The 12266-nt window shown below is 42.4% G+C and overlaps 1 protein-coding gene across 1 annotated transcript; it reads left to right on the top strand.

The window, feature by feature from the left end:
- The first annotated feature begins 1711 nt into the window (after positions 1-1711).
- KCNJ16 (potassium inwardly rectifying channel subfamily J member 16) lies at positions 1712-2971 on the top strand. The gene has a single exon (XM_007959691.2). The coding sequence runs from the start codon at positions 1712-1714 to the stop codon at positions 2969-2971; it is 1260 nt and encodes a 419-aa protein (XP_007957882.1).
- The last annotated feature ends 9295 nt before the right edge of the window (positions 2972-12266 follow it).

The following is a 12266-nucleotide window of genomic DNA, read 5'->3' as shown; positions in this document are numbered from 1 at the left end:
AAGTTTTTCAGTCTGTAAGCAGAGACGGTCCTGACAAGTGGTCCACCAAACAAAGTGTTTATTGTAAAGTGGGTCTGGTCCCTGGAGAAGGGAGAAAAAGGAGTCCTACTCGACTGCAGGGAGTGGTAACCCTTTCCAGTCCCTTGTAGTCAAGAACAAAATCCGTAACCACTTACTTACTAATTTCTCTGCTTGATTCCAACTTGGGGGAGTGTCTCTGTGTCAGGAATAATGTTTACTCATCCCGCATTCCCCAAGCAGCAGAGTAGCAGAAACTTCTAGTTTAAAGTGCCCGCTACCCCTCTAGTCTCCACATCTGGCAAAGGTAGACTATGCAGAAATCAGTCTATTAATTATTAAACGATTACTATAGGGCTGCAGGCACGGAAGCAACTAAAGAACATTTTGATGTTGCATGTTGAAAGTTTGCTTTCAGACTTAAGCTGGGATATGAATTGGCCTTTACCATGAACGCTAAAACTGATATGAATTCTATGCTTGACCTTGATATTCGAAAGGCTGCCTTTGGAGGGAGGCACACTGCTTTCCTTGGGATGGCTTTGCAAGCATCAGGCAAACACTGCAGAGCTGGAGAGAAGCTCATTTGTAGCATGCTCCCTTTAAGAGGGAAACAAGATCAGCAACTTTGGCAAGTTTCCCCCTTCTGTTCAGAGGGAAAGAGAAGAGCGGCCAGTGTCAAAAAGGGGTGGGGTGGGGAGGATGGATGTTGTGGAATAAAGACAGAGGCAATTTTACACCTTGCTGACAACTTGCCTGGGAGTGGTTTTGATTCTTGTGGGGTTCAGAAAGTTTCTTTTTTTTCTCTCCTTTCAAGACTAAAGGTGGAGCTAAGGGTAAAGAGTTTAATCTGAAATAGGTGTCCCTGTCTGTTCTTTTCTGTCCTCGGAAGCACACAAGGAAGAAAAGGCTCCTTAGAAGAGGGAGGAGACAGCAGATACTACAGGTGTGGTACTACTTATTACAGCAACCAGGATGTAACTTATGCTATAAGGTAAAGGTAGGAAATCCTAATGGTAGGCTTCTAAGGAAAACCAGCTTACTTTAACAGCTAGAGAGCTTATCGGACTGCTAGCCAAATAGCTGATGTATATCTGCCTCTAGATTGTAGGTCACTTAGCTTTCTAAATGTCCTCTTGCAAGAAGCAAAAAAATATATTGCTTTTATGTCAGGTCAGAAAAGGTAGTGAGGGTTCATTTGTGATGATCATGGTGTTTGCTGAAACCTTATGCATTTATAAAAATGTTATTTTCTCTAGTTGTCCTTTTCTTTTCCTATGATGACTGAGTTGAATTCTAAATTGAAATGAATAATCAACAGTGTCTCTAATGTTCAGATGTTGTCTTAGCTACTTCCTTCTCTCTCCCTCTCATTGCCATTGAGTCGAATCCGACTCACAGCGACCCTTCCTTGGGTTTCCAAGGCAGCATCACTATGGAAGTAGATTGCCCAATCTTCCTCCTGAGGAGTGGCTGGTGGGTTGGAACCATCAGCCTTCTGGTTAGCAGTCAAGTGCCTTAGGCGCTACGCCACCAGAGCTCCTTCGCGTTTGAAAGGCTGGAAATTGAAAGCTAAAGCGTGCTTAATTCTCTTTTTCAGGTTTTAACTGAAAATCAAACCGACAAACAGCAGTGCACCTCAAATGATTGCTACTGCAAACCTTACCTAGATGCACTAAGAGCACAGGAAAGAATGAGCTATTACGGCAGCAGCTATCGGATTGTAAATGTGGACCCGAAATATCCAGGATACCCACCAGAACACATGATAGCTGAGAAGAGAAGGGCAAGAAGACGTCTGCTCCACAAAGACGGTGGCTGTAATGTATATTTCAAGCACCTTTTTGGAGAATGGGGGAGCTACGTGGTCGACATTTTCACCACTCTCGTGGACACCAAGTGGCGCCATATGTTTGTGATATTTTCTTTGTCTTATATTCTCTCCTGGCTGATTTTTGGCACCATCTTTTGGCTAATAGCCTTTCATCATGGAGATCTGTTAAATGATCCAGACATCACACCTTGTGTGGACAATGTCCATTCTTTTACAGGGGCGTTTTTATTCTCCCTCGAGACCCAGACCACCATAGGGTATGGCTACCGCTGTGTCACTGAGGAGTGTTCTGTGGCAGTGCTAATGGTGATCCTTCAGTCCATCTTAAGCTGCATCATCAATACGTTCATCATTGGAGCCGCTTTGGCCAAAATGGCAACTGCTCGGAAGAGAGCCCAAACCATTCGGTTTAGCTATTTTGCGCTCATAGGCATGAGAGATGGGAAGCTTTGCCTCATGTGGCGTATTGGGGATTTCCGACCAAACCACGTAGTAGAAGGGACAGTCAGAGCCCAACTTCTCCGCTACACGGAAGATAGCGAAGGGCGGATGACAATGGCATTTAAAGACCTAAAGTTAGTCAATGACCAGATCATCCTTGTCACGCCAGTAACTATCGTTCATGAAATTGACCATGAGAGCCCTCTTTATGCGCTTGACCGCAAAGCAGTGGCTAAAGACAACTTTGAAATTCTGGTGACATTTATCTATACTGGCGATTCCACTGGGACGTCTCACCAATCCAGAAGTTCCTATGTCCCCCGAGAAATTCTCTGGGGTCACAGGTTTAATGATGTCTTGGAAGTTAAGAGAAAGTATTACAAAGTGAACTGCTTACAGTTTGAGGGAAGCGTTGAAGTATATGCCCCCTTTTGCAGTGCCAAACAATTGGACTGGAAAGACCAGCAGCTCCACAACATGGAAAAGGCATCACCAGTCCAAGGACCCTGCACATCAGACACCAAGGTCAGGCAAAGGTCATTTAGTGCCATTGCCATTGTCAGCAGCTGTGAAAACCCTGAGGAGACCACCACCTCAGCCATGGATGAGTGTAAGGAAGTGCCTTATCAGAAAGCCCTCTTAACTTTAAATAGAATCTCGGTAGAATCTCAAATGTAGTTATGAATGGAAATTATAAGGGCTACCAGGCAATCAATTTACCCTCCAGTCACCTTAGTTGTAAACATAACATTTAAAGAATTATGTAACTATGATTCATTGTTGGGGGAGGGTTAAGGAGAGTACCTTATACTTGAAAATATTGGAGTATACAATGGTTTCAACTTTTCATTTACTTAGCAATTAAAGAAAAACAATTTCATTAAGAAGCCAAATCGATTACTTTAAATTTCATTTCTTTTTATTATCCCATATACTTGTGATTTATAATTTATAATTTTTTTCCCCAAGTTTAGAACAGCCCATTGTATTTTTCATTAGAGAAGCAATTCTCAGCAAAGGAGAACAAAGGCAGGATGCTAGAGTAAATACAAATAGGAAGAAAAGCAGTCAGCATGAATGGCACATTCTTAAATGTCAGATAGCATAATGATATCAAAATGGTTATAGCAGAATGAGTAATTTCCTACAAACAACATGATGCCATACAACCAAGAAATGCAAGCTAATGCGTTCAATAGATTGTAATGTTTAGCTATTTAACTGTGAAACCAACTAGCCGGTTTGAGTCCCTGTGTTTGCATTCCTGGTGTCTTAGTATCAGCAGGCGTAGATGGTGGCTGTACAACATCGACAAGGTGGCAGCTTAGACCCTTTTCTCCCTGGTGTTTGCTCAGGTTTTTGTTACAAGTCTATTATCTCTAAGCCATGAGGCAGAAGAAAAGTTGACATCATTATTCAGAGTAGTATTTGTCTCTTAAATGCCCTGTTGGTCACTTCCAACAAATGGCTTTAAATGGAAGAAGAAATAAGGCAAACAAGGTTCCTCTAGGTTCTCTGAGAAAGTGACTTGCAATGCCCATCTCCCACCTTCTTCAAGGACAGGATGAAGGGCAGAATCATGGAGATGGGGTGAAGGACTGGAGAGCGGTGATAAACATCAGGAAACTCTCAGAGAAAGTCTTCTGAGCCTGTGCCCTGGAACAGCACTGCCCTGGAGGCTACGTAAAGGATGGGACCATTTTCTAGTTTTTGTCTTTGCAGGAGCCTGGGACTGGGGCTGGAGCTGGGCTGGGTTGTTTATGCCAAGAAGCAGTTCTGTATGCTTTCTGTCTTGATTATCACACAAGACATAAATGACTCCAGTGTGGATATTAAGAAATTCTTCCACTGGCCCTGGAATAATTATTTTAATTGGTGATTTTGTGAAATATAGTTAAGATGATCTGAATGTAAATTAAGTCAATAAGCCAAGTGCTTAGAGTGCTTGAATTTTAAGACATGCAATAAATGTATACATTCTATTTCTGTGCTAAATGCTATCGATCATGGTTTACTTAAACACAAATCTAATCAACTTTGAGTGAAGCGTTTCTTTGAGCTTTATAAAGAGTTATTAGCCATAGTCAGAATTATCTGTGCTTTTTAATTTAATTTTTAATATTGCTCCTGTACTGGCAATATGCAATATGTAAATGTCATAGTTTTTGCTTCATTTTATCTTACTATAATATATATACCTTTTTTTTTTTTTTTTTTGCTTTTCTTGGAAAATGTCAATCTCTTGCTCTCTCGCCATCTTCTTTACACTCTGTATTGAAATTAAACCACAAGTTAATTGAACTGAGTCATAGTCTAATAGACAGATGTATAAAGTAATTTTTTTCTTTTTCCTTCTTGCCCTCCTCCTCCCCTTCCTCCTTTCCTTTTTTCCTCCTTTTCACCCAAGAGTAGTTAAAGTTACTTTTTAAATGCACATATGCAAATCCTGTATTCCCATTTTATGACTAAGAGACTTGTTGCAAAAATCCTGAAGTTTGTTATCAGAGATCTAACTCATCTTTCCGTCTTACTTCAGGAATGCACAATCCGTTTTTTCAAATTTCACACGCACTGTAGATTTAGGAGAGTACTGCAGTACTAAGTGGACAACAGCACTGCCACAGCAAATAAAAATGACTGTTTCAGCTTGTTGCTCACACTTCTGGTTTCATTTTCACTTCACTTTGCTTCCTGGAATCTGCTTATCGTCCATGCTTGCCTTGTTAATATCAGAATGGGGCATCAGCGTCCAACGAAATTGGTTCAGCTGTGCTGTGTGCTTCCACAATCCAATCCTCCTAGCCAGCATAGAATGTAAAATCAGCATTCGTAAGTAATATTTGTCTCTAATCTTCTGTTTTGATTTATAACACACTTTGACACCCTTACACTCATCCAATGAGTTACTTAATAGCAAAGATCTTAAAATTATGCAAAAAGTGTACACATATAACTATACTCCCGGTGGCGTAAACTGTTTGCCAATGTGATCAGCAGAAGCTATGGTGCACAGATAATAATGCCATATACTTAGAACAGAAGTAATATTGTAAATAATTTCCTAAAACAACTTATAGAGTAGCCACATCTGAAGTTAAAAACGAGTTGCTTCTCTAAATATTACAAGAAGGCTTTGTGCAAGATGGTATAGCTAGATTTTGAGTACTCTGCCAGTTGTCAGTGCAAACAGTTTGCATTCATCTAGAGGAACCCATTCAGTGGCACCACAGAAGAAAGTTCTGGCAATCTCCTTCCATTAGAACACACCCAAGAAAACCGCATGGAGCAGTTCTGCTCTGTAACACTTGGGGTTGATATGAATCAGGATTGACTTGATCAACGGGGATGGTTTTTTGTTTGGTCAATGGTAAGATGTAAAATTGTTTCTGTTTTTTTTTTTCCTTATTACATCCATTTTCTCCCTATAAATGAAATTATTCAGTGACACGACAGCACATAACAACAACAACAAGTTAACTGAGTGGATAACAAATTGTGACCTCAAGACATTGCTCCACCGTATGCTGTTGTCTGTGAATTAGGCCCTTGGGAAGTGAATGAGCACAAGGAGGGAGAGGCTGTGCCATCAATTCATCACAGACTGTTAGATGCTTTACACACATACACTAATCACAGCAAAAACAGTCAGGGAGACATTTTCCATTCTCATTTCATCAAACATTCATTTCTCTCCTTCTCGACAAATTCCAAATTTTGAGAGGGACAACAATGTACTCAGGTTAACAAATAAAATAACATCTATGCTGCCTTAAAAGCTTGAAAGTGACCATCCAAGGTAAGGCATTTGACTGCTAACCAGAAGGCTGGCGGTTCAAACCCACTAGCCACTCCTTGGAAGGAAGATTGGGTGACCTACTTCCATAGATACTGCCTTGGAAACCCAAGGAGGGGTCACTATGGATCAGATCCGAATCGATAGCAGTGAGTTTGGTTTGGTCTTGTGATAGTTGGAGTTGTGTGTCAACTTGCCTGGACCACAATTCCGTGTGGTTTAAGCAGTTGTGATGTGGGTTATTCCCATGATAGGATTGGATGTATATGTTTTGACAAGCCAATCCATTGGAAGGGAGTTTCCCTGGGGATGTGGCCTGCTTCTCATATATTTATGGACATCCTGGGAAAATGAGACACTCTTCTATGGATCGGGATCCTGTTGTGTTGCCTACAACTGTCTGTGAGCAAATAATCCACCATTTGGCCTGATGATCTTGGACTCATCATTCATTGAAGTCAACAGCCAGTATAGTGCCTGCCAGCCTTGAGCTCGTCAGCCCCTGCAGCTGCGTGGGTTGGGAAAAGCCTCCAGCTTGACATTTGATCCAAGAACTTGGAACTTGCTTGCTTCTATAAGTGTGTAGCCATTTTCCTAAGATACATTTCTCTCTCTCTGTCTTTCTCTCTCTCTCTTTGTCTCTCTCTCTTTCTCTCCCCCTCTCAGCTTCACTGGTTTTGCTTCTCCAGAGAACCCAGCCTAACACATCTACTTACCTGGAGCTACACAGGAAGAAAGCGAGTCAAGAATAGAAGGATATGGAGTGTGTAGCTAATTGCCTCCATGAACAACTGCCTCTTTTGCTGTAAGACAAGAAGAACTGAATGGTGCCCAGCTACCATTACTGAATATTTTGGTCAAAGATCCATAGAAGAATCCCAATCAAAAGGGGGGAAATACAGAAGAGAATTTCAAATTATCTTGGACTCTAGGCTTTCTAGAGCCATGGAAGGTAGATGAACCCTTGACGATATTGCCTTGTGATAATCTTTAAACCTTAAACAAGATTTTCCCTGAAATCTCTTTAAAGCCAAACAATAGTTTAGCTTAATTAGTAGAAAAAAAAAGGTCTGCCTTGCAATGCTCTTTTCTTTTTCTGGTATTTACCTTAATTTTTGTTGTGACTTGGGTGAAAGTTTACAGAACAAATTCATTTTCCATATGGCAGTTCATACACATTTTGTTTCAAGGCATTGACCACAATTCCTCATAATGTAATAGCTCTTTTCCCCCTTTCTCCCTGTAGTTACCACTTCCCTATGTCCTTCTTTCCTATGCATTCCTGCCCCCCACCCCCACCCCAAGCTATCTCCTTGTACAAACACTGCCCTTTTGTTCTCCCACTTGGATCAATTGCTCTAAGGAGTGCATCTACCTGATGTAAACATTCACCCCATATGCCTGTCTATTGTTTGTCTGGAAGCCACAGGACTGAGTTCAGTTCCAGACCTGAAGAGTAGCTAGGACCCATAGTCTCAGGGGTCTCACCAGGCTCTACCAGACCAATAAACATGTTTTGTTTTGTTTTTTTAATGATTTTGGGTTTTGTTCCGTATAGTCCTCCCACTCTATTCAGGATTTTTTGCACTGATCCCCTTCTGAGTGGTTGACAGTGACAGCCAAGCACCAGCTAGTTCTTTTTGTCTCATGGTCTTATAGGCTAAGGATCACATGGTCTACTAGTCCCTTGGGTTAATTGTTTCCATGTGTCTTTGGTTTTCTTCATTCTTCTTTACTCTGGAAGAAGAGAGACCCGTTGCATCTTAGAGGGCCACTTGCAAGCTTTTAAGAGCCTAGTTGCTACTCACCATAGTAGGGTGTAGAACAATATTTTTGTGCAGTATGTTATGCCAATTGAGCTTGATGTCCCCTGCGACCATAATCCCGAGCCCACAGGTCCAATTACTTGCTCCCTCAGAGTGGTTGGCTGTGGCTAAGAAATTATCATAGCTTTGCCCTTTGTTAGCTCTATTATTTGGACATTCTTATAGAACATAAAAATACACACGTAGGAGCATCATCTGCCAATATTATATATAAACAAAACCAAACTCACTGCTGTGGAGTCGATTCCAACTCATAGGGACCACTCCTTGGGTTTCCGAGGTGGTATCTCTACTGAAGTAGTTTGCCCAATCTTCCTTCCAAGGAGTGGCTGGTGGGTTTAAACCTCCAGCATTCTGGTTAGCAATCAAATGCCTTAGGTGCTATGCCACCAGAGGTCATGGGTATGTTCCCTTTTGCCTAGATGTACCTGAGCATTCAGCCTCTCTACCCATCAATTTACCTGTGGATTAATGTCTGTCATCACTGACAATGCAGTATTGTATATGTAAATTTTATCTTTGTTGTCTGCATCTCTTGTGTACCTCTCTGTGTCTTCTTGCACTATGCTCTTTTAAGAAGTATCTTTATGGGATCAGGCTGACAACAGCAACTGGAAGGATTAGTTTGGAACCTTAGAAGGCAGCAAGTTTATGTTCATGAGGGAGGAACAACTTAGAAAAAGAGAGTGAGAATGGTTGCATAACTTGAAGAAGGTAATCAATATCACTAAGTTGTATGTGTAGAAACTGTTGAATTGATATATGTTTCAACAACAACAACAACAAAATTAATATAATTTAGGGAATAAAAATAAAACTTGCAGTTGGCACCATTCTGGCCACTGGTATGTCACCAGAAATCTCTGCATGTGGTCTTTAAGAAAGCTCTTTATAGGGACTAAGCTGGCACATGGGAGCTCTGGTGGTGTAGTGCCTAAGGCATTTGACGCTAACCAGAAGGCTGGAGGTTCAAACTAGCCACTCCTCAGAAGGAAGGTTGAGCAATCTACTTCTTTAGAGGTATCGCCTCTGAAACCCAAGGAGGGGTCTCTATGAGTCGAGTTGACTAACCAGCAGTGAGTTTGGTTTTTTTTTTGGAAGCTGGCATATGCCCATTTACTCTTCCCCTTCACCCTTCTTCCATCTGGACATCAGACTTGGTAGCTGGAACTCCTGCAGCCATACTGTGACCATGAGCATCAAGGAAAATGAAAAGGTAGGAAAGAGCCCTAAATTGTATATCTCCTTACTTGTTTTGAGAGCTCTGGTAGCGTAGTGCCTAAGGCATTTGCCTCCAACCAGAAAGCTGGAGGTTCAAACCCACCAGTCACTCCCCAGAAGGATGGTTGGGCAATCTACTTCCATAGTGATACCACCTCAGAAACCCAAGGAGGGGTATCTACTTCCATAGTGATATCACCTCGGAAATCCAAGGAAGGGTCACTATGAGTCAGATCTGACTTGACAGCAGTGCGTTGCATTTGTTTGTTATACTTCTTTTGCACAAATGAAAACATGTTTGATTTCTAGCTGATACAGTGTCAACAGATCTAAAGGGAATTAACCAGAGAATAAGGCTGGTGAGCAAAATATGATGTACCATTTAAGTCCAACTTGTACATGACATTTGATGTAGTTGGTCACTATGGAAACCACATATTTTCTGGGAGTTGAGGAAATGCCACTAATATTATAAAACACACACAAAGGAATTACTTTTGCCCTGAAGCTCCCCCTGAGACACTGGGGCTGAGTCATCTTGATAAAAGGATTGACCAGGCCTGCCTTTGGGCTGCCTTCATCTTCCTCCTTCCTTCCCCACTGGCCCCAACAAAATTACATATCCTGTTTCAATGTGATTTTCACTGAGGTTATTAATATGAAATCCACAGAGACCAGGCAAAGTTAGTACTGTATGGCTTGGGCCAAAATTAGAACTCTGTTCACATGGTGTTTCTGACCCCATGGAGACTGTAGTTGTTGTTAGGGGCCATCAAGTTGACTCTGAACCAAAGCAACCCTGTGTACAACAGAACGAAACACTGCCTGGTCCTGGGCCAGCCTCACAATCCTTACTATACCTGAGCCCATCATTGCAGCCACTGTGTCAACCCATCTCATTGAGGGCCTTCCCCTTTTTCACTGACTCCTACTTTGCCAAGCATGATATCCCTCTCCAGGGAATGGTTCTTTCTGACAACATGACTAAATTAGGTGAGATGAAGTCTGGCCATTCTCATGTCCAAGGAGCATTCCGGCTGCACTTCCTCTGGGACAGATTTGTTAGTTCTTCTGGTAGTCCATGGTACTTTCAGCATTCTTTGCCAACACTACAACTCAAAAGCATCAATTCTTCTTAGGTCTTCCTTAGTCATTGTCCAGCTTTCACATGCATGTGAGGCAATTGAAAATACCATGGCTTGGGTTAGGCGCACCTCAGTCTTCAAAGAGAAATCTTTGCTCTACAGAACCTGAAAGAGCTCTTTTGCAGCAGATTTGCCCAGTGCAATAAAATGTCTGATTTCTTTACTGCTGACCATAAATAGACCAGGGAGACTATACTACATCAATTTAGAACATGTGAAAGAACTTTAAATACTTGCCAAGGAACCCAGACCCTTACGTTAAATATCTGTATATCAATCATTTCTGAGTCACCCAAAAAGATGTGTCGACTGGCTCTGTGGAGTCCCTCCACTTTAAATGATCGGGCACCAAAGTCTACTCAGTTTAAAACATTCCATTTATTTGTCTCATTCATTTAAAGCTTAGTCTTCTGTTCTGAATATTCTCCAAGACATGTGTGTAAGCGCCTGTGTGTTTCCAAGGTAGACTTCATCTGTGGTTTTCTAGAAACCACCCTTGCACACCTGTCATACTTTCTAAACCACAGAACCAACCAGTTGCCACTGAGTCAATTCCAACTCATAGCGACCCCTGCCTGTCACCCTGTCAATGGGTGATGTTTTGGAAGCAGATCACCATCCTTTCCTCTGAGGTGCCTCTGGGTGGACTCAAACTCCTGACCTCTGGCTGAGCAAGTTAACCATTTGCACCACCAGGGACTCCCATAGATTACCAAACCCACCACAATTCTAATCTTGATGTAGCTCTCTCTTTCCCTCACTCTTACTTTCATTTTTAAAGGAGCAATGGGACCCATTCTCTGGAGAGAGTATGTTTGGATACTGCACACAAAATGCAAGAGTGATGCAGTGATTAAGCAGTGGGGGAAGGGAAGCACCTGGCAAATTCTCTGCAGAGGTTCTTCTGGATGCGAGGTCTTTGAAAGCAAAAGCTAGTGACTGAAATTCAGTTCACATCAGTCTGTGGGCAGAGAGCAAGGAGGCCACCCCCAGCAGGCAGATCCAGAAGAGACTTGGTCATAATGTGGCCAGGACACCTTTGCTGTGTGCATTGCTTCTGAGCTCTTATTCACTAACAAGAACTTCATCCCCAAACGAAATCCCAAGTGCCTCTTTCTCCCACTGCTCCTCTGTTGCCTGAAGAAATGTGTGTGTTTGGGTCCTAGGGTTTGGTGGGAGCAAGCAGCCATCTCGCCTCATCATGCCACCCAGTGCCCCCTTCCTTAGGAATTTCCATGCCTTTGGGATCCTTTGTGTAGAATAGGGGTCTTAACTTGACACCCCTGAATATTTCCAAGTCCAAAAGAGTCTCAGTAGCTGAGGACCTAGCAGAGAAAATGAAATAATGAAAATACTACCTTTTGCTGTTTGAAGTCATTGATCTGATTGTTTCTGTTTTAGCAAAAACTACAAAGGAAAAGGAACCCTGTGCATCTAGAATCTTTCTGCCCGCTCAGGAAAAAGCAGTCAAACTGAGATGTGGTTGTTAGTTATACTCAAGTTGCTTCTGACCCAAGGCGACCCTATTTGTGCAGAACAGAACTGCTCCGAAGGGTTTGCAAGCCGGTGACCTTTTGGAAGCAGATTACCAGGCCTATCTTCTGAGGCTCTTCTAGGTAGGGTCAAACTGCCAACTTTTCCGCTAGCAAGCAAGCACTTAACCATTCGCAACACCCAGGGACTCAAGGACTCAGCTGCCATTGGTGGTGGTGGGGGGGGTGCCTCTAAATAAATCAGGCAACCTGAGCAGGGTGACCCTGACCTCAGGCTGTGTGTGCACACAGGAGCCCCCACAATCACAGAAAGCATTTCAGCAGGCCCAACCTATGCAAACCCAAACAAACAGATGCGTTCTTGCAAAAGAATGCTTTTTGTCTGCAATATCATCGACCGCAGAGGCCTATAAAAACGTCCGTAACCACTCTCGGAGTAACTTGAACTTGCGCCTGAAAGGGACCCAAGAGAGTTAGTCACTGTGAAAACCTCTT

Source organism: Orycteropus afer, unplaced genomic scaffold (genome assembly GCF_000298275.1).
Source record: "Orycteropus afer afer isolate SDZICR_OR568_19922 unplaced genomic scaffold, OryAfe1.0 scaffold00018, whole genome shotgun sequence".
Lineage (NCBI taxonomy): Eukaryota > Metazoa > Chordata > Mammalia > Tubulidentata > Orycteropodidae > Orycteropus > Orycteropus afer.
This window is presented reverse-complemented; position numbering and strand designations above follow the sequence as displayed.

Bases quoted from the DNA above. Each gene is read 5' to 3' on its own strand.
- KCNJ16 (XM_007959691.2), top strand. From the start codon at position 1,712: ATGAGCTATTACGGCAGCAGCTATCGGATTGTAAATGTGGACCCGAAA.